A 22,919-nucleotide genomic window follows, 5' to 3' on the forward strand; every position below is an offset into this window, starting at 1 on the left:
TCTTGGTCAAATAATTTGCTAAAATCTGAATATACCAAACCACATCTACACCTTCTTTTAATCTACTGAGCTCATAACCCTGTCATAAACAAAAATGAGGGCAGTCTGGCTTTACTTGTTCTTATAAGACAATGCTAGCTCCCTGAGATCACCACTCTCTCTAAGAACAAATGAGCCAGGTCCTCACTGAGTCCCCTGCTGCCTGGTCACTGCTTCTCCTCATCCCTGTTGCCCAACCATTCTCTGTGCCCCTCCCTCTGCCCCACGCCCATCCTGTTACTTCCTCCCTTCTCTCTGGCCTCAACCTCAAACAGAAAGACAACTGACCACTTGTTCAAGAACCGATTTGTGGACCGGGTGCCGTGGCTCACACCTGTAATCCCAGCACTGTGGGAGGCCGGGGCGGGCAGATCACCTGAGTTTAAGACCAGCCTGGCCAATATGGTGAAACCCCATCTCTACCAAAAATACAAAAATTAGGCAGGCGTGGTGGTGGGCACCTGGAATCCCACCTACTTCGGAGGCTGAGCCAGGAGAATCGCTTGAACCAGGGAGGCAGAGGTTGCAGTGAACTGAGATCACGCCACCGCACTCCAGCCTGGGCGACAGAGTGAGACTCTGTCTCAAAAAAAAACAAAAAACAAAACACAGATTTGTTATTAAAATAATCCACACAGGATGTGCTGTTCCCCACTCCATCAAAACAAAGACGGTGGGGGCTGGAAAGATCATGGCTGTGTACATGAAACTCCGGAATTTAAGCTTTAACTTACTTTCAGACCACAGAGGGAAGAGATGGGAGGAGAGGGGCATGATCAGGGTAAGAAAAGCAGAAAAGGGAGCATCAATTTTTTTTTGTTTTTGGCTTGGTCTCTGCTACCGCATCTTTAGCTATAACACACCTCAGAAGTCTGCCTTCCAAAAGATGAACTTTTAAAATCTTTACATTTCTTCCTACAAGACTGAGTAAAAAAAGACCAAAAAGTGACAACAATGCATTCTTTCAAAATGACTCATGGTACCCATAACAATGCCAGGGTCCTACCTTAGTTTGGGGGCAAAGGGAGGTGGACAGAGAGACTTCAAAGTTAATTAAACCCAAAGAATTGTTACAAATATTTAGAGGCCAGATGCAGTGGCTCACACCGCCTATAATCCCAGAACTTTGGGAGGCCAAGGCAGGTGGATCACCTGAGTCCAGGAGTTCAAGACCAGCCCGGGCCACAGAGCGAGACCCCATGTCTACAAAAAAAATAAAATAAAATAAGTAAAAAATAAACAAACGACAAAAAAACCCCAGCAAGGCATGGTAGGACACACTTGTAGTCCCAGCTACTTGGGAGGCTGAGGTGGGAGGACTGCTCGGGCCCAGGAGGCGGAGGCTACAGTGAGCCAAGATCAAACCACTGCACTCCAGCCTGGGCAACAAAGCAAGACTGTCTCCAGAAAATAAAAATTAAACAACCAAACAAAAAAAGGATTTAGAGTTTGAGCAATTACATAAGATTTCATTGACAGAAAACACACCTACCTTGACCAAAGTATCCAGGTTTCAAAAAAATGCTACTATAATTACTGTAGGGACACAGTAATTGGTTTGATGCAAGTTCTACTAAGAACAAACTAGATTTTGATGACTACATTTCTGTTCCCCAGAACCTATTTTTTGTATGGGATAAGTTCATTTTATTTTCTTTTTTTTAAGTGAGGGCATTTTTAATAGAGTCCAAATAAGGACAGAAGTCATACAGACTTGAGTGTGCAGACCGGCTACTTGCAGTATGCAAATCACACTTGTCACAGAGACTGGGGGGCTCCGTCTGTACCAGCAATCCACTTTCTTTTTCCTCTTTTTCAGCATCTCTGTTCTACTTGAAGTGAAACCAGGCCACCCCGATTATATACTTTGCTCTAAATTAGTGAATGCTGACACAGCTTTGCAAAAAGTCCTAATGGGCAGATTCTTCATCCCACAAACACCCCTTCACCTACAATGATCCTAAGACCAAAGTAAGGGGCCAAGGCAACCAGCCAAGTGAACCAACTAGCTGGACGCATCACCTGCTGCAAAAGGGCAGCAGACCTGGAGTCAAGGCTTGGATCGTGTTATGATTTCTGTCACTAAGTAACTATGTGACTTTGAGCAACACATTGAATGTATTGAAAATGGGGTTTTCCTCTCATTAGGTGGCATTACAACATCTCCCTCACATATTTTACAGAACTGTGATAAAAATAAAATGGTGGCTGGGTGTGCTGGCTCACACCTGTAATCCCAGCACTTTGGGAGGCTAAAGCCAGAAGACTGTTTGAGCTTACGCATTTGAGACCAGCTTTGGCAACACAGTGAGGCCCCTTCTCTACAAAAAATTTTAAAAATTAGCCAGGCGTGGTGGTGTGCACCTGTGGTCTTAGCTACTTGGGAGGCTGAGACAGGAGGATCACTTGAGCCAAGGAGCTCAGGGCTACAGTGAGCTATGATTGTGCCACTGCACTCCAGCCTGGGTGACAGAGTGAGACGCTGTCTCTAAAAAATAAAATAAAATAAAAATAAATAAAACAGGTATTCACAAAAGGACTTTTCAAATTTAAAAACTTCAAAAGAAATACCAGTATTCTTTTTTGAAATTTCACAGCCATCAGAGTCCTACTGGCTAAGCATATTCTAACTATCTATTATTAAGAGTATTAGGCCAGTTGATAACAACAAAATCTGTGGCTGGTTCCTTTGGTATGAGAATGGCATGGTCTTTCAGTCCCTACGTGGCACATAGGGGCTGTCGCTGTCCCAGCAACTCATCTGTACTGCAACACTCGTCCCATATGTAACCAATGTAGTGCTCTATCACACACCATCAAGGTCTCTTATGGGGGTCTTCTAAATAGGGGTCAGCAAACTATGGCCCATGAGCCAGATCTGGCCCTCTGCCTGTTTTTTATAAGTTTTAGTGGAACACAGTGACAACTGTTCATTTACACATTGTCTACTAAGGCCACTTTCCTGCTATCACAGCTGACTTAAGTAGCTGTATTAGGTACCATTCAGCCTTTAAAACCTAACATATGTACTGTCTGCTCTTTGGTGAAAGTTCTGTCAACCCCTGATCTAAATCATCAACCAGGATTCCCAAAAGCACACTCTTACTATTAGAGGGTTGGCCACAATCAATACCCTTCTGGGCTTTTAACATTTTAGGCATCCACTGGAGGTCTTAGCTCACATCCCTTGTGGATAAGAGGGGACGACTGTACAGAGCAATGGAAAGAACTTTACCCTGCCTTTTTCAGCATGTGATTTTTGGGTAGATACATATGTGATGCTCTCTAAGCATTCCTGTGTGACAATAATGTGGAAGTCGGCTTCATGCAGCTGAGATACAAAGTTGCACTCATCATGACAAATGCTATTTTGATGCAAATCCTAACTACATCCTTCTTCCACAAAATGTTCTATTAACTATGTAAATAAAAAGCATTCATTTTCCCAACACTTCTTTAAGATATAAAAATATAAATACTGGGAGAGTCAAATTATTGCTTTATTCCAACCCTTCCATTTTACAGATGAGGAAACTGAGAGCAAGTTAAATGACTTGTCTAAAAGCTAAAAAGTAGCAGCTGATTCAAGCTCTTCCCTCAAACATGTACTAATCTCATGTATTATTCAGTCATAAGGACAATCTTTTTGTTAAAGAAAAATCTCTATAAAATAAAGTATCTGGTTAACCTTACTCACATTCACACAGTATTAGACCAATAACATTATGAAGATATTACTAGTATTTTGCGTATTAAATTAAACAAGCAAAAATCCCATTACCATTTTGCATCTGTTGTAACTATAATCTTCATGCAACGAAAAATGTTAACTGTAAAACTCAGGGTTGAGAGCCAATTCTCTTTCACTAATGTCAAATCTAAAAATCTCTAATTTAATACAACAGCACATGTAAAGAAGCTACAAAACTAAAGTGGAATGTATATTGTTGAGCGGAGAGGAATAAATACAAAAATGAATACAACTTTTACCTCCATCTGCAAAGCTTCTGCCAATCCCCTTATGGCAAACTTGGATGCAGAGTAGGCTGTGAAACCGAATAATCCCAACTGTCCTGCCTGGGAGGACACAAACACGATCCTGCCCACCCGGCGCTCCTTCATGGTGGTGATCACGGCCCGGCTGGGGTACACGCTGCCCAGGTAATTGATGCTCATTAACCTCTGCAGGGAACAAAGAGGCCACATGAGGAGTGCATGAGGTCAAAAGCCTCAAGGCTGTGCTCATGGAGAATTTAGTCTGCTTTCTGGATTTCAGTTCTTCAATGCATGCTCAAGTGACTGGGAAGCTCAACAGGCTTACTGAATGAACGACTGATGACATTTTGCTATAAATGAAATGTGATTTGAGACCTACCATTATTTGAAGGCTCGGGACCTACCACTTGAAGCCTGTTTCAGTCTAGTCTTGCATTCTGACCATGACAGCAGTTATGTTTTTCCTGAAAACTGGTCAAAGTTAGTTTTCTCCTTATAAAAAGTATACTGCATGTTTGTGGGTAGTACTTTCTGAAAGAACTTTTTAGTAAAGAACTTCCAAGTATTTGTAGCCCTATTGTTTTAAGCAATAAGAAAAGCACAAACAGAGTAGGAGGGTGATTAAAAGTTTTGGTTTCAAGCCTTGGCTCTCCCACTTATTGCCTATTTCATGATGAATAAGCAAGTCAGACATTCTACTCATTTTCTCAGCTGAAAACAAGGTTAATATGGGTATGACCGCATAGGGCTGTTCCAAGGATTAAAAGAGAAAACACAAAGTAAACGCTAGCACAGCTCTGGGTCTCAAGAACCACTGGCTCTCCCATTATCATGGGTAAGAGTACTAGTAGTATATTTTCTCCTTAACTTGCAAGCTTTTAATTTTTATTTATTTATTTTTTGCTTTTTTACTATTATCATTTTTTTTTTTCAGAGACAGAGTCGCACTCGCTCACCCAGGTTGAAGTGCAGTGGTGCAACCTTGCCTCACCGCAGTCTCAATCTCCTGGGCTCAAGCAATCTTCTTGCCTCAGCCTCTTGAGTACATGGGACTACAGGCACATGCCACCACGCCCAGCTAATTTTTGTATTTTTTGTAATGACGGGGTCCTCTTATTTTGCCTAGGCTGGTCTTGAACTCCTGGGCTCCAGCAATACTCCTGCCTTGACCTCCCAAAGGGATGGGATTACAGGCATGAGCCACTGTGCCAAGCCCAAGCTCTTAAAAACCTTAAATTTTAACTTGAAAATCTAATAATCCATGCATTAAAATGTTTCCAATGTTCAAATATTTGTAAAAATATTAGATCAGCATGTAAATAGAAACTAAATACCTCAATTGTGGAACTTGAGATCAATCATAATTCTTTTTCATATTATGGACAGAACGTGAACATACAATCATAATATTTTAATTCAAGAGAATATTAGATTTTGTTTTTGTTTGAGATGGAGTTTTGCTCTTGTCGCCAAGGCTGGAGTATAGTGGTATGATCTTGGCTCACTGCAACCTCTGCCTCCCGGGTTCAAGCGATTCTCCTGCCTCAGCCTCCAGAGCAGCTGGGATTACAAGCACCCACCACTAAGCCTGGCTCATTTTTTGCATTTTTAGTAGAGACAAGGTTTTGCCATGTTGGGCAGGCTGGTCTCGAACTCCTGACCTCAGGTGATCTGCCCACCTCGGCCTCCCAAAGTGTTGGGATGACAGGTGTGAGCCACTGCGCCCGGCCTAGATAATTTTTTTAAACGATGACCAGAAACACTGGAAGTGACAGGGAAAAATATCTATGCTATTTAAGTTTAAAAAGCAGAAGCCAGACTGCATGCATGCTGTAACTGTAATTACTTCAAAGGTTAAGTAAAAGTACACATGCTCAGAGGGAAGACCAAAGAAATACAGAGGATCATAACTGACTGAGGATGCTGGGATTCTCATGTTTTTCCAAAAATGTGTTTTAATAACATAATATTGTTTTGATAATAAAAATGTTCTAAGCCAGGCACAGTGGCTCATGCCTGTAATCCCAGCACTTTGGGAGGCCGAGGTAGGTGGATTACCTGAGGTCAGGAGTTCAAGACCAGCCTGACCAACTTGGTGAAAACCCGTCTCTACTACAAATACAAAAAAAAAATTAGCCAGGCGTGGTGGTGGGCACCTGTAATCCCAGCTACTCGGGAGGCTGAGGCAGGAGAATTGCTTGAGCCTGGGAGGCAGAGGTTGCAGTGATCCATGATTGAGCCACTGCGCTCCTGCCTGGGTGACAGAGCGAGCCTCCGTCTCCAAAAAAAAAAAAAAAAAAGTTCTAAAAGAATATTTGGAAAAAGATGGCACACTGAACACATGTGTTTACCTCAGCTCCCTTTAGAAACCTCGCTAAAATCTCAGTAAAGAGACTTTTTTTTTAAGGCAAGAACCCACAAGAACAAAGAAAACAGGAATAAAAATAACAGCAATAACCCTTTGGAAGCTGAAGAACAGATTGACGAGGGATAACTAACTTAGCAGACCACAAAAAACTAAAACCTAAGCAGGGAGTGGAGAAACTAAAAAGCCAGATTCTACCACAGAACCCCAAAAGGCTCCAGTCGCAAGAGTCTCTGGGGTGGAGGGAAAGGTGGGCCGGCATGGGGCTGAGATAGGAGTAGGAACTAAGAGTCTACTTAATAAGCAATCAGCTGGAAACAGCCCAAATGGCCATTGACGATGACTAGCTAAACAGAATGTGGTCAATCCATACAATGGAATATTATCGCCCTATAAAAAAGAATGAAGCACCCATATACGCTACATGTGGGATGAGCCTCAAAAACATGATGCCAAGAGAAAGAGGCCAGACGTAGAAGGGCACGTATCATGATTCCAACCATACTAAATTACCAGAGACAGAATACAGTTTGGTGGTTGTCAGAGACCGGGTGTGGGATGAGCAGGGATGGGGAGCACCTGCTTACCAGGTGAGGGCTGCCGTGTGGGTGATGCGTTTGTTTCAGAAGTAGGTGGAGGTGGTGGTGGCACCGCATTGTGAATGTGCTAAATGCCTCTGCACGGCTCACTTTAAAAACGGTTAATTTCATGTTATATGAATTTCACCTCAATTAAAAAAAAGAATGTCGGACAATGAAAAAAAAGGAGTTAGATCTTAGATGCCTTTCCCCTCTCCGCAGGGCAGATCTGTACCCCTCTTCCAGCCTGGCAGGAGACTGGAGGTTCCGTTTCTAGGGAAAGTAAGTCTAGACAGAGAGAGAGGTTTAAGAGAAAGTCTGCCTAGATGGTGTACACAAAGACAACACCACTCTCCCCAGCTTTATTGTCACGGGAGGCTGGAAGACACTCCTCAAGGCTTCTGACCAACCCAAGAGAAAAGACTGACAGATAATGACATTGAAACTACGCCCACAAATATGACCACACAATCACCCTTCCAAAGGATCCATCGTCAAACAGGTCCACAAACAAGCAAAGAAGTCCCAGTCACCTTGTTAGTGCCTGATTCTGAAATGTGAAAACACAGCCAAGGGCCTCCAGACTCCCAGTGAACTCTCTCGCACCAAAGACAGAGCCACTGGCCTCTGAGAGAAAGTAAACACGCATACAAAGCAGAGACAATGAAGGACAAAAGAGTTCTCCTTAACATCTACAGGGAGATAAGAGAGGAGATAGCACCAAGAAACTACAAAGAAAAGCACTGAAAAGGAAAATTAAGGGAAGAGTATTGGGATTCCCCAAGACCACGCCCAGGCTGATGATTCACTAGAAGGTGTTAAGTTCTCAGCAGATGGTCCTGCTCAGGACTAAGACTTATTACAGGGAAAGGATGCAAAGCCAAATCAGCAAAGGGAAAAGACCCAGTGAGAAAAGTCCAGAAGAAACCAGGTGCAAGTTCCAACAGTCCTTGCCCCAGTGGGGTCACACAGGACATGCTTAATTCTCACACATGCCAAAGTGTACAGGCATTTCATTGTATCTATTTATTTATTTTTTGAGACAAAGTCTCGCTCTGTTGCCCAGGCTGGAGTGCAGGGGCGTGATCTCGGCTGACTGCAACCTCCGTCTCCCAGGTTCAAGCGATTCTCCTGCCTCAGCCTCCCAAGCAGCTGAGACTACAGGCGCACACCACCACGTCCAGCTAATTTTTGTATTTTTAGTAGAGACGGGGTGTCACCATGCTGGCCAGGCTGGTCTCAAACTCCTGACCTCAAATGATCCACCCACCTCGGCCTCCGAAAGTGCTGGGATTATAGGCGTGAGCCACCACGCCTGGCGTGTGTACAGGCATTTTACATGCAAGTGAACTTCAATTAAATTAAAAACTGAAAATAACAAAACAAACATATAACTGAGATAGAATTCATTTTAAATAAAAATCATTTCCTATCATTAGAAAATGCACCAACTGTGGTACAGGTTGAGTGTCTCTTATCGAAAATGCTTGGAACAAGAAGTGTTTTGGATTTGGGTTTTTTTGGATGTTGGAATATTGTATTGTACTTACTGGTTCAGCATCCCTAATCTGAAAATCTGAAATCCGAAATGCCATAAGAGGCATTTCCTTTGAGCGTTATGTTGGCACTCAAACGGTTTCAGATTTTGAGCTGGATGTAGTGGCTCACTCCTGTAATCCCAGCGCTTTGGGAGGACAAGGCAGGTGGATCACAAAGTCAGCAGTTCCAGACCAGCCTGGCCAACACGGTGAAACCTTGTCTCTACCAAAAATACAAAAATTAGCTGAGCATGGTGGTGGGTGCTTTGTAGTCCCAGCTACTCGGGAGGCTGAGGCATGCGAATTGCTTGAGCCCGAGAGGCAGAGGTTGCAGTGTGCCAAGACTGCACCACTGTACTTCAGCCTCAGTGACAGAGCAAGACTCTGTCTCAAAAAAAAGAAAGAAAAGAAAAAGATTGTTGATGCACTGGCAACTAAAAAACGTTTTCCATTTTTAAAACATTTCAGGCCAGGTCTGGTGGCTCATGCCTGTACTCCCAGCACTTTGGGAGGCCGAGGTGGGCTAATCACTTGAGGCCAGGAGTTTGACACCAGCTGGGCCAACATGGTGAAAACCATCTCTACTAAAATAAAAAAAATTAGCTGGGTGTGCTGACATGTGCCTGTAATCCCAGCTACTAGGGAGGCTGAGGCAGGAGAATCACTTGAACTTGAGAGGTGGAGGTTGCAGTGAGAGGAGATCATGCCACTGCACTCCAGCCTGCACAACAGAATGAGACTCCATCTTGAAAAAAGAAAAAAAAAAATTTCAAATCTAATGTTCATTTCTTTGGTGCTGAAATAAATAACTAAGAGAAGCTCCTTGGTAAACCTGATTAAAAATATAAACATCGGGGGCGGAGCAAGATGGCCGAATAGGAACAGCTCCAGTCTCCAACTCCCAGCGCGAGCGACACAGAAGACCTGTGATTTCTGCATTTTCAACTGAGGGACTGGGGTCATCTCACTGGGGAGTGCCGGACAATTGGTGCTGGTCAGCTGCTGCAGCCCGACCAGCGAGAGCTGAAGCAGGGCGAGGCATTGCCTCACCTGGGAAGCGGCAAGGGGGAAGGGAATCCCTTTTCCTATCCAGGGGAACTGAGACACACAACACCTGGAAAATCGGGTAATTCCCACCCCAATACTGCGCTTTAAGCAAACGGGCACACCAGGAGATTATACCCACACCTGGCCGGGAGGGTCCCACGGCCACGGAGCCTCCCTCATTGCTAGCACAGCAGTCTGCGATCTAACCGCACGGCAGCAGCGAGGCTGGGGGAGGGGCGCCCACCATTGCTGAGCCTTAAGTAGGTAAACAAAGCCGCTGGGAAGCTGGAACTGGGTGGAGCTCACAGCAGCTCAAGGAAACCTGCCTGTCTCTGTAGACTCCACCTCTGGGGACAGGGCACAGCTAAACGACAAAAGGGGAATCAGCAGAGGCCTCTGCAGACGCGAACGACTCTGTCTGACAGCTTTGAAGAGAGCAGTGGCTCTCCCAACACGGAGGTTGAGATCTGAGAACGGACAGACTGCCTACTCAAGTGGGTCCCTGACCCCTGAGTAGCCTAACTGGGAGACATTCCCCACTAGGGGCAGTCTGACACCCCACACCTCACAGGGTGGAGTCACCCCTGAGAGGAAGCTTCCAAAGGAAGAATCAGACAGGTACACTCGCTGTTCAGCAATATTCTATCTTCTGCAACCTCTGCTGCTGATACCCAGGCAAACAAGGTCTGGAGTGGACCTCAAACAATCTCCAACAGACCTACAGCTGAGGGTCCTGACTATTAGAAGGAAAACTATCAAACAAGAAGAACACCTATACCAAAACCCCATCAGTACGTCACCATCATCAAAGACCAGAGGCAGATAAAACCACGAAGATGGGGAAGAAGCAGGGCAGAAAAGCTGGAAATTCAAGAAATAAGAGCGCATCTCCCCCTGCAAAGGAGCGCAGCCAATCGCCAGCAACGGATCAAAGCTGGTCAGAGAATGACTTTCACGAAATGAGAGAAGAAGGCTTCAGTCCATCAAACTTCTCAGAGCTAAAGGAGGAATTACGTACCTAGCGCAAAGAAACTAAAAATCTTGAAAAAAGAGTGGAAGAATTGATAGCTAGAATAATTAATGCAGAGAAGGTCATAAACGAAATGACAGAGATGAAAACCATGACACAAGAAATACATGACAAATCCACAAGCTTCAGTAACCAACTCGGTCAACTGGAAGAAAGAGTATCAGCGATTGAGGATCAAATGAATGAAATGAAGCGAGAAGAGAAACCAAAAGAAAAAAGAAGAAAAAGAAATGAACAAAGCCTGCAAGAAGTATGGGATTATGTAAAAAGACCAAATCTACGTCTGATTGGGGTGCCTGAAAGGGAGGGGAAAAATGGAACCAAGTTGGAAAACACTCTTCAGGATATCATCCAGGAGAACTTCCCCAACCTAGTAGGGCAGGCCAACATTCAAATTCAGGAAATACAGAGAACACCACAAAGATATTCCTCGAGAAGAGCAACTCCAAGACACATAATTGCCAGATTCACCAAAGTTGAAATGAAGGAAAAAATCTTAAGGGCAGCCAGAGAGAAAGGTCGGGTTACCCACAAAGGGAAGCCCATCAGACTAACAGCTGACCTCTCGGCCGAAACTCTACAAGCCAGAAGAGAGTGGGCGCCAATATTCAACGTTCTTAAAGAAAAGAATTTTCAACCCAGAATTTCATATCCAGCCAAACTAAGTTTCATAAGTGAAGGAGAAATAAAATCCTTTACAGATAAGCAAATGCTTAGAGATTTTGTCACCACCAGGCCTGCCTTACAAGAGACCCTGAAGGAAGCCCTAAACATGGAAAGGAACAACCGGTACCAGCCATTGCAAAAACATGCCAAAATGTAAAGACCATCGAGGCTAGGAAGAAATTGCATCAACTAACGAGCAAAATAACCAGTTAATATCATAATGGCAGGATCAAGTTCACACATAACAATATTAACCTTAAATGTTAATGGACTAAATGCTCCAATTAAAAGACACAGACTGGCAAACTGGATAAAGAGTCAAGACCCATCAGTCTGCTGTATTCAGGAGACCCATCTCACATGCAGAGACATACAGAGGCTCAAAATAAAGGGATGGAGGAAGATCTAGCAAGCAAATGGAGAACAAAAAAAAGCAGGGGTTGCAATCCTAGTCTCTGATAAAATAGACTTTAAACCATCAAAGATCAAAAGAGACAAAGAAGGCCATTACATAATGGTAAAGTGATCAATTCAACAGGAAGAGCTAACTATCCTAAATATATACGCACCCAATACAGGAGCACCCAAATTCATAAAGCAAGTCCTTAGAGACTTACAAAGAGACTTAGACTCCCATACAATAATAATGGGAGACTTCAACACTCCACTGTCAACATTAGACAGATCAACGAGACAGAAAGTTAACAAGGATATCCAGGAATTGAACTCATCTCTGCACCAAGCGGACCTAATAGACATCTATAGAACTCTCCACCCCAAATCAACAGAATATACATTCTTCTCAGCACCACATCGCACTTATTCCAAAATTGACCACATAATTGGAAGTAAAGCACTCCTTAGCAAATGTAAAAGAACAGAAATTATAACAAACTGTCTCTCAGACCACAGTGCAATCAAACTAGAACTCAGGACTAAGAAACTCAATCAAAACCGCTCAACTACATGGAAACTGAACAACCTGCTCCTGAATGACTACTGGGTACACAACGAAATGAAGGCAGAAATAAAGATGTTCTTTGAAACCAATGAGAACAAAGATACAACATAGCAGAATCTCTGGGACACATTTAAAGCAGTGTGTAGAGGGAAATTTATAGCACTAAATGCCCACAAGAGATAGCTGGAAAGATCTAAAATGGACACTCTAACATCACAATTAAAAGAACTGGAGAAGCAAGAGCAAACACACTCAAAAGCTAGCAGAAGGCAAGAAATAACTAAGATCAGAGCAGAACTGAAGGAGATAGAGAAACAAAAAACCCTCCAAAAAATCAATGAATCCAGGAGTTGGTTTTTTGAAAAAATCAACAAAATTGACAGACTGCTAGCAAGACTAACAAAGAAGAAAAGAGAGAAGAATCAAATAGACGCAATAAAAAATGATAAAGGGGATATCACCACGGACCCCACAGAAATACAAACTACCATCAGAGAATACTATAAACGCCTCTACGCAAATCAACTAGAAAATCTAGAAGAAATGGATAATTTCCTGGACACTTACACTCTTCCAAGACTAAACCAGGAAGAAGTTGAATCCTGAATAGACCAATAGCAGGCTCTGAAATTGAGGCAATAATTAATAGTCTACCAACCAAAAAAATGTCCAGGACCAGATGGATTCACAGCTGAATTCTACCAGAGGTACAAGGAGGAGCTGGTACCATTCCTTCTGAAACTATTCCAATCAATAGAAAAAGAGGGAATCCTCCCTAACTCATTTTATGAGGCCAACATCATCCTGATACCAAAGCCTGGCAGAGACACAACAAAAAAAGAAAATTTTAGACCAATATCCCTGAGGAACATCGATGCAAAAATCCTCAATAAAATACTGGCAAACCGGATTCAGCAGCACATCAAAAAGCTTATCCACCATGATCAAGTGGGCTTCATCCCTGGGATGCAAGGCTGGTTCAACATTCGCAAATCAATCAACGTAATCCAGCATATAAACAGAACCAAAGACAAGAACCACATGATTATCTCAATAGATGCAGAAAAGGCTTTTGACAAAATTCAACAGCCCTTCATGCTAAAAACGCTCAATAAATTCGGTATTGATGGAACGTACCTCAAAATAATAAGAGCTATTTATGACAAACCCACAGCTAATATCATACTGAATGGGCAAAAACTGGAAAAATTCCCTTTGAAAACTGGCACAAGACAGGGATGCCCTCTCTCACCACTCCTATTCAACATAGTGTTGGAAGTTCTGGCTAGGGCAATCAGGCAAGAGAAAGAAATCAAGGGTATCCAGTTAGGAAAAGAAGAAGTCAAATTGTCCCTGTTTGCAGATGACATGATTGTATATTTAGAAAACCCCATCGTCTCAGCCCAAAATCTCCTTAAGCTGATAAGCAACTTCAGCAAAGTCTCAGGATACAAAATTAACGTGGAAAAATCACAAGCATTCTTATACACCAGTAACAGACAAACAGAGAGCCAAATCATGAATGAACTTCCATTCACAATTGCTTCCAAGAGAATAAAATACCTATGAATCCAACTTACAAGGGATGTAAAGGACCTCTTCAAGGAGAACTACAAACCACTGCTCAGTGAAATCAAAGAGGACACTAACAAATGGAAGAACATACCATGCTCATGGATAGGAAGAATCAATATCGTGAAAATGGCCATACTGCCCAAGGTGATTTATAGATTCAATGGCATCCCCATCAAGCTACCAATGAGTTTCTTCACAGAATTGGAAAAAACTGCTTTAAAGTTCATATGGAACCAAAAAAGAGCCCGCATTGCCAAGACAATCCTAAGTCATAAGAACAAAGCTGGAGGCGTCACGCTACCTGACTTCAAACTATACTACAAGGCTACAGTAACCAAAACAGCATGGTACTGGTACCACAACAGAGATATAGACCAATGGAACAGAACAGAGTCCTCAGAAATAATACCACACATCTACAGCCATCTGATCTTTGACAAACCTGAGAGAAACAAGAAATGGGGAAAGGATTCCCTATTTAATAAATGGTGCTGGGAAAATTGGCTAGCCATAAGTAGAAAGCTGAAACTGGATCCTTTCCTTACTCCTTATACGAAAATTAATTCAAGATGGATTAGAGACTTAAATGTTAGACCTAATACCATAAAATCCTAGAAGAAAACCTAGGTAGTACCATTCAGGACATAGGCATGGGCAAGGACTTCATGTCTAAAACACCAAAAGCAACGGCAGCAAAAGCCAAAATTGACAAATGGGATCTAATTAAACTAAAGAGCTTCTGCACAGCAAAAGAAACTACCATCAGAGTGAACAGGCAACCTACAGAATGGGAGAACATTTTTGCAACCTACTCATCTGACAAAGGGCTAATATCCAGAATCCACAAAGAACTCAAACAAATTTACAAGAAAAAACAAACAACCCCATCAAAAGTGGGCAAGGATATGAACAGACATTTCTCAAAAGAAGACATTCATACAGCCAACAGACACATGAAAAAATGCTCATCATCACTGGCCATCAGAGAGATGCAAATCAAAACCACAATGAGATACCATCTCACACCAGTTAGAATGGCAATCATTAAAAAGTCAGGAAACAACAGGTGCAGGAGAGGATGTGGAGAAATAGGAACACTTTCACACTGTTGGTGGGATTGTAAACTAGTTCAACCATTATGGAAAACAGTATGGTGATTCCTCAAGGATCTAGAACTAGATGTACCATATGACCCAGCCATTCCACTACTGGGTATATACCCAAAGGATTATAAATCATGCTGCTATAAAGACACATGCACACGTATGTTTACTGCGGCACTATTCACAGTAGCAAAGACTTGGAATCAACCCAAATGTCCATCTGTGACAGACTGGATTAAGAAAATGTGGCACATATACACCATGGAATATTATGCAGCCATAAAAAAGGATGAGTTTGCGTCCTTTGTAGGGACATGGATGCAGCTGGAAACCATCATTCTTAGCAAACTATCACAAGAACAGAAAACCAAACACCGCATGTTCTCACTCATAGGTGGGAACTGAACAATGAGATCACTTGGACTCGGGAAGGGGAACATCACACACCGGGGCCTATCATGGGGAAGGGGGAGGGGGAAGGGATTGCTTTGGGAGTTATGCCTGATATAAATGACGAATTGATGGGTGCTGACGAGTTGATGGGTGCAGCACACCAACATGGCACAAGTATACGTATGTAAGAAACCTGCATGTTGGCCGGGCGCGGTGGCTCAAGCCTGTAATCCCAGTACTTTGGGAGGCCGAGACGGGCGGATCACAAGGTCAGGATATCAAGACCATCCTGGCTAACTGTGAAACCCCGTCTCTACTAAAAAATACAAAAGCTAGCTGGGTGAGGTGGCGGGCGCCTGTAGTCCCAGCTACTCGGGAGGCTGAGGCAGGAGAATGGCGTCAACCCGGGAGGCGGAGCTTGCAGTGAGCTGAGATCCGGCCACTGCACTCCAGCCGGGCGACAGAGCAAGACTCCGTCTCAAAAAAAAAAAAAAAAAAAGAAACCCGCATGTTATGCACATGTACCCTAGAACTTAAAGTATAATAAAAAAAAAAAAAATATATATATATATATAAACATCAATAAGATGCAGTATCTTTTTATATTGATTTGAGAACTCTAGTGAGTCTGTTCTTCAACTTTTTTGGTTTCTCCTTGTTAATAATACTAATGTCTGACATGATCCAGCATCTCTTAGGTTACAAAGTACTCTCTTGAAAATATGACCTCAGTGAATTGCTACCGTAATCTGTGTCAGATTAGAAGTTCCATTCCCATTTTCGCTGGTTTTCTCAGCTATAAAATGTGTAAACTCTTAAGGTTCAATGGTCATGACACTGGAACGAAAACCTTGTTCAGCTTCACCTTGTTCAGCCTTCCTCCAGAGTCTTCTAAAGCTTCCATGGACATCTGAATGCATTCACCTAATCGATTCTTAAAGCTTTTACCCATGGCTTGCTCTGCTTTTAGCGTATGTGCTACTCCAGTGAGTAAACATTTTTACTTACTTCAAAGGTACTAACTTCAAGATCTTCAAATTTTCCTGACACTGCCATTCCTGCACAATTTACAAGCATGTCCACTGGACCCAGTTTCTCCTGTGCCTAGAAAAATGTAGCAGAGCAGGCATTAAGAAACAGAGAAGAAAAACCACTCAGCAGCAAATCCATGATGATAAATAAAATTTACAAAACTATTAAACCAAAAAAAAAAAAAAAAAACCAAAATATTAAACCTATAGAGAAGTTGTGCCCATTCCAAGCCACATAGCAAAATGGCAAGAACAAATCAAAAGTTAAGCACATTGGCGAATTCCAATTAGCCCAACCTCTTACTTGTTTTATGACATTCTCTACTTGGTTATAGTCTTGAGATACATCAACCGATATGCAAAGCACCACCTGTTAAAAAAGAAAAAAAGTGATCAAAGTTTTGCAGGTACCAAAGTATTTTTTAAAGATATTTTTAAAGAAAAGATAATTCATTGAATACAGAAGGAAGCCAATATTGAATGAACAGATTTCAGTGTTTGCTGATGATGCAATTCGTAGAATCTAATTTTCTTGGCAATTTTTGGAGTTAAAACTCTGAAGAATCTTTTTAAAAATATATAAATGCTCCTCTTGAAATGCCACTAATCTATAGCGACAGAAGGCAGATCAGGGGTTGCCCACAGCCAGGCATGAGGGATGGAAGGAACTGTGAAAGGGCACAGGCCGACCCTGGGGAGTGATGGAAATATTCCATATCAGGGCCTCAGTGCTGATTCGTTCAAAGGAGGAATCCTGTCCAGATGATCAAAATTCCTAAGAAAAGGAAACAGCCCTCCCTGCAAATATAACCTGCAGCATTCTAGTCTAGAGGGGTTACCCTTGGTTGTAATGTATACCTAGAGTGGATGTTATCCCAACATCCTCAGACAGAAAACATTGTTTTAAAGGTAGTAGTAATTGGCTAGGCGTGGTGGCTTACACCTGTAATCCCAGCACTTTGGGAGGCCAAGGCAGATCATTTGAGGTCAGGAGTTCGAGACCAGCCTGGCCAACATGGTGAAACCCCGCCACTACTAAAAATACAAAAAATTAGCCTGGCATGGTGACGGGCACCCGTAATCCCAGCTACTGGGGAGACTGAAGCAGGAGAATTGCTTGAACCCAGAAGAGAGAGGCTGCAGTCAGCCAAGATCACGCCACTGCACACCAGCTTGGGTGACAGAGTGAGACTCTGTCTCAAAGAAAAAAAAAAGGGACAGTAGTAATCATATGATTCATTTTAAAACATGCCTTTTCATACAGTATTAGACCAGTTACTATAAATAAAATCTATGCCACAGACAAGTGAAATTTCAAAACAAAAAAATGTTAACAAGTCACACACACACACACACACACACACACACACACACACACACACACACACACAAAGGTCCCTAGAAGCCTGGCAGGGCAGAAGAAGGATCAAGCTCATCAAGCTCATTCTCACCTGCCCCAGGCTTATCTCCATCTCCCTTCCTTGATGTGAAAGGTAAGTTTCCCACCTGACCTAAAGCCCTTTGGCAGATGAAGAGGTAGATGGTGGCATGATGAGGAAGCCCAGAGCAGAGACAGTGTTGGCAGCAGGCGAGACTGGCCTTGGCCCTGAACACTGACTCATGGCTTCACACCATACTCCTTCCTCTATCAGATATTACAGGAATATGGGGAAAAATGGAGCAATTTACAGAGCTGGTGTTTCTCCAATGCTTGTGGGCTTCAGAGAAGGCAGGTAAAGACCACAGTCCTAGAGAAAAACTCACGTGTGCAGAAGACGTACACAAGGATTTTTACCTGCAGCACAGACTGCAATTGCAAAGATAAAAATACAAAATAAAATAAAAAGAATGGAACCAGCTCAATAGGAGGGAACTGATGGAACAAGCTCTGGTGTACTTCAATCCTAGGTAAGAGCAATTTAAGGCAAATTTACTTAATGCACGTGGAAAGATCTCTAACACTCTGGAGGGGAAAAAGTCAATGAATACCACAGTGAAATACTATTTAAAACTCATCAGAAAGGCAAAAAGTAAAAAGTCTGTCAATACCAAGTATTGGCAGGGATGTGGCACAAAAGGAACCACAGTCCTACTTGTGGGAGCTTAACCACTTTGGTGAGGTTGAACAACTGCATACACTACAGCTCTGCAATTCCTTTTCTGGGTATGTACCATTCTTACACATGTGCACAAAGAGAATAGTGAAAGCTTTTCTAATAGTAAAAAAACAAACTAACAAAAATACTGGGAACAACCTAAATATCCACCAGTTGCTGAACTGATGAACAAAATGTGGTCTATACATACAATGGAATACTATATAGTAGTAAAAAAAAATGAACTCCAACTTTATACAGCAACATAAATGAATTTTTCAAATTATATATATATATATATATATATTTTTTTTTTTTTTGAGATGGGAGTCTCCTTCTGTCACCCAGGTTGGAGTACAGTGCTGCGATCTCTGCTCACCTCAAGCTTTGCCTCCCAGATTTAAGCAATTCTTCTGCCTCAGCCTCTCTCCTGAGTAGCTGGGATTACAGGCACAGCTAATTTTTTATATTTTTAATAGAGACATGGTTTCACCACGTTGTCCAGGCTGATCTCAAAGACTTGACCTCAAGTGATCCGCCCGTCTCGGCCTCCCAAAATGTTGAGATTACAGGCATGAGCCACTGCACCTGGCCTTAAAAATAGTATTGAGTGGTCCGGGTGTGGTGACTCACGCCTGTAAGCCCAGCACTTTCAGAGGCTGAGGCGGGCGGATCACGAGGTTGGGAGTTCGAGAACAGCCTGACCAACATGGTAAAACCCTGTCTCTACTAAAAATACAAAAATTAGCTGGGCGTAATGGTGCACATCTGTAATCACAGCTACTCAGGAAGCTAAGGCTTGAACCCGGGAGACAGAGGTTGCAGTGAGCTGCGATCACGCCACTGCACTCTAGCCTGGGCAACAGAGCAAGACTCCATTTCAAAATAAATAAATAATATTGAGTGAAGAAATCAAGTTGCATAAGAAGCATAAAGAATGAAGTTATACAAATTTATAGAGAAAGAAAGTAGATGAGTGACTGCCTAGCTGAGAGGAGGCTGGGAGGAAATGGCAAGTGACTGCTAATACAGATGGAGATTCTTCATGGGGTGAGGAAAACGTTCTAAAATTGATTCTGGTGATAGTTGCACAACTCTATGAATATATTAAAAATCATTGAATCATATACTTTGAATGGGTCAACTGTATGGTATATAAATTGTATCTCATAAAGCTGCTAAAAAATAAGAATGATATAATAAAAGAAGTAGAACTAAATATATTGGCCAGGCACAGTGGCTCACATCTATAATCTCAGCACTTTGGGAGGCCAAGGAAGGCAGATCACCTGAGGTCAGGAGTTCAATACTAGCCTGACAAACATGGTAAAACCCCATCTCTAGTAAAATACAAAAAAAAATTAGCCAGGCGTGGTGACATGCACCTGTAATCCCAGATACTCGGGAGGCTGAGGCAGGAGAATCTCTTGAACCCAAGACGTGGAGGTTGCAGTGAGCCAAGATGGCACCACTGCACTCCAGCCTGGGTGACAGAGAGAGACTCCGTCTCACAAAAAAAAAAAAAAAAAAAAGAACTAAAGAATATATTATTAGGTAGAGTCACGTGCATATATGGTAAAATTAAAAAGAAAAAGAGGCAGGGCACAGTGGCTCACTCCTATAATCCCAGCACTTTGGGAGGCAGAGGTAGGCAGATCGCTTGAGCCCAGGAGTTAAAGACCAGCCTGGGCAACATGGCAAAAACCCCATCTCTATCAAAAATACAAAAATTAGCCATGCATGATGACACGTGCCTATAATCCCAGCTACTAGGGAGGCTGAGGTGGGAGGATTGCTTGAGTCCAGGAGGTGGAGGCTGCAGTGAGCTGAGATCGCACACCTGCACTCCAGCCTGGATGACAGTGAGACACTGTCTCAAAAAGAAAAAAAAGAAAGGATCAACACTAAAAATCGCATTGGCATTTGTCCCTCCAGGAATGAGAAAAGAGGGACAAGGTTGCTGTGGGGCATAGAGGTGACTTCAGAGACCCTGATCATTTCTACTTCTTAGGCTGGGTGATGGGTGTGTGATTATTAATTTTGTTATCATGTTTTATACTGAAATATAAACATCATTGTATTCATCAAAAATTCCATAACCAAATAAATTTTAAATATTCCTTTCTTCTTAAGCATTTGTCTAAAGTTCATTTAAATAAATAATTAAAATGAAATTATTTGCCAGTAAAACATTCTGTTATTTGACCATTTGTAGATATGAATGTGTGAGGGAGTCTATTCATTTTGTGTGTGTATGTGATATTCTGAGTTACTAGACAATTCAAACAATTCCACCTTTTAAAAAACAGTACAATATGTTTTTAATTGGGAAAATCATATATGCTTTCAATTAGCTATTCACAGTTGAAGTAACCCTGTTTTTCCTTTATACAACTGTGCTGAGTTATACAGAAAATGCATTCTGAAGACAGAGATTTACCTGTTTATCATTAATAGAGTGCATTTCAATTTCTTTCTTTGCCTGCAGCAGCTTATCCTGAAAGCAATACAGAACAATTAGTCCTGGTGATTGTCTATATGTATCTGTTTATTGTCAAGGAGAGAAAACAAGCAATTATTTCTACGTGTATGTATTAAATTCCAGAAAACACACAAAACAGTATCTACATTGCATAGACAGACTGGGCCACAGCCTATGAAAAAAAGAAGATGTAAAGTATGCTAAGCTATGAATAAGTGGTAACAAGTTTGAAAATTAATTACAGAGAATGATAATACAAAAACAGATAAACCTCAAAACCCCAGTTAATAGTACTAATTGCTGAGGCCGACTCTACAGTTCTAATAAATGTCTTATTATTTAGTTGTGATATAAGAAAAGAACAGCTCTATTAATACACAGTGCTTCCCAAAGTTGAGGGTATGTGTGACTCCCTGTCAACAGTGCTTTTTGTCCAATATTTTCTTCTATTATAAAACCAAACATATTAAGAATCACTTTCTGGATAGACTGGGTAAACTAGGCCTGGCTACTATAAAATACTCTTAAGCAAAGTTACCCGTGTAATTGTGTAATTCTTCCAAGGTCCTAATTTTGTTTGTTTTACATAATCCCAAGAAAACAGAGATCAGATTATAGTTTCTTAATTTGCTGTAAAAAGTAACCTAAATAATATCATGCAATAGAGAGGAACCAAAGCGTAAGCGAAATCTTCCAAAAGGTAATGCAGGGTTTCTAAACCTGAATATGTCTATAATGAAACAATATTGTCCTACAACTAAAGATACATACAGCTTGACTTTGCAAAGACTGGAATTAAAAATTACATTAGAAAAGAAAGAATTTTTCAGGCAGGCACGGTAGTTCACCCCTCTAATCCCAGCACTTTGGGAGGCCAAGGTGAGTGGATCACCTGAGCTCAGGAGTTTGAGACCAGCCTGGGCAACATAGCAAAGCCCCGTCTCTACCAAAAATACAAAAACTTAGCCAAGCATGGTGGCGAGCACCTGTGGTCCTAGATACTCAAGAGGCTGAAGTGAGAGGATTGCTTGAGCCTGGGAGGCAGAGGTTGCAGTAACCAAGATTGTGCTACTGCACTCCAGCCTGAGCGACAGAGTGAGGCCAGGTGCAGTGGCTCACGCCTGTAATCCCAACACTTTGGGAGGCCGAGGCAGGTGGATCACTTAAGGTAAGGAGTTTGAGACCAGCGTGGCCAACGTGGTAAAACCCCGTCTCTACTAAAAAAAGAAAAAATACATACACACACACACACACACCTGTAATCCCAGGTGTTCTGGAGGCAGAGGGTACAGTGAGCCAAGATCGCGCCACTGCACTCCAGCCTGGGTTACAGAGCGAAACTCCGACTCAAAAAAAAAAAAAAAGGAATGAACTACTCAACACCACAGGTTCTTCATTCAGCTCATTCACTTCTAGCAATGCAAGGGCCCCATGTGAGCTCCTGAGGGCCTGAAATGCTGGCCTTCCCTGCCTCCACTTTTATTTACTTGCATCAGAACTGGTGTTTAAAACTCACAAAATGCCATTTCATTAAATTTGTTTTCATTTATGTAAAGTGGCTTCAATGCCAAAGCAAATTCATTGTTAGAAAAGTCAAGCTATAAATATAAGGTAGCTAATTTTGCCGTTCTTGGTTTGTAAAAGAAATTACAGATGTCCAGGCCAGGCGTGGTGGCTCACACCTGTAATCCCAGCACTTTGGGAGGCCGAGGCGGGCGGATCACAAGGTCAGGAGTTCGAGACCAGTCTGGCCAATATGGTGAAACGCTATCTCTACTAAAAACATAAAAATTAGCCAGGCGTGGTGGTGCGCACCTATAGTCCAAGCTACTCAGGAGGCTGAGGCAGGAGAATCACTTGAACCTAAGAGGCAGAGGTTGCAGTGAGCCAAGATCATGCCACTGCACTCCAGCCTGGACAACAGAGTGAGATGCTGTCTCAAAAAAAAAAAGAAAGAAAGAAAGAATAGAGGTCCAAGCCTAAGTCTGCGTGCGACATTATTTAAATTTTCCCCCAAGG

At 42.3% G+C, this 22,919-nt stretch overlaps 1 protein-coding gene across 2 annotated transcripts in view; it reads right to left on the reverse strand.

The window, feature by feature from the left end:
- KDSR (3-ketodihydrosphingosine reductase) overlaps nt 1-22,919 on the reverse strand; it is a 45,414-nt gene that overhangs the window by 17,208 nt on the left and 5,287 nt on the right. For both annotated transcript variants that reach the window (XM_033239253.1, XM_033239246.1), the window contains exons 3-6: nt 20,859-20,915; nt 16,627-16,692; nt 16,300-16,395; nt 4,030-4,221 (exon numbers count right to left, since the gene is read on the reverse strand). In XM_033239253.1, the coding sequence (XP_033095144.1) occupies nt 4,030-4,221; nt 16,300-16,395; nt 16,627-16,692; nt 20,859-20,915 (411 nt within the window). The remainder of the gene's footprint in view (nt 1-4,029; nt 4,222-16,299; nt 16,396-16,626; nt 16,693-20,858; nt 20,916-22,919) is intronic.

This window comes from Trachypithecus francoisi, unplaced genomic scaffold (assembly GCF_009764315.1).
Source record: "Trachypithecus francoisi isolate TF-2019V2 unplaced genomic scaffold, Tfra_2.0 Contig01474, whole genome shotgun sequence".
Taxonomy (NCBI): domain Eukaryota; kingdom Metazoa; phylum Chordata; class Mammalia; order Primates; family Cercopithecidae; genus Trachypithecus; species Trachypithecus francoisi.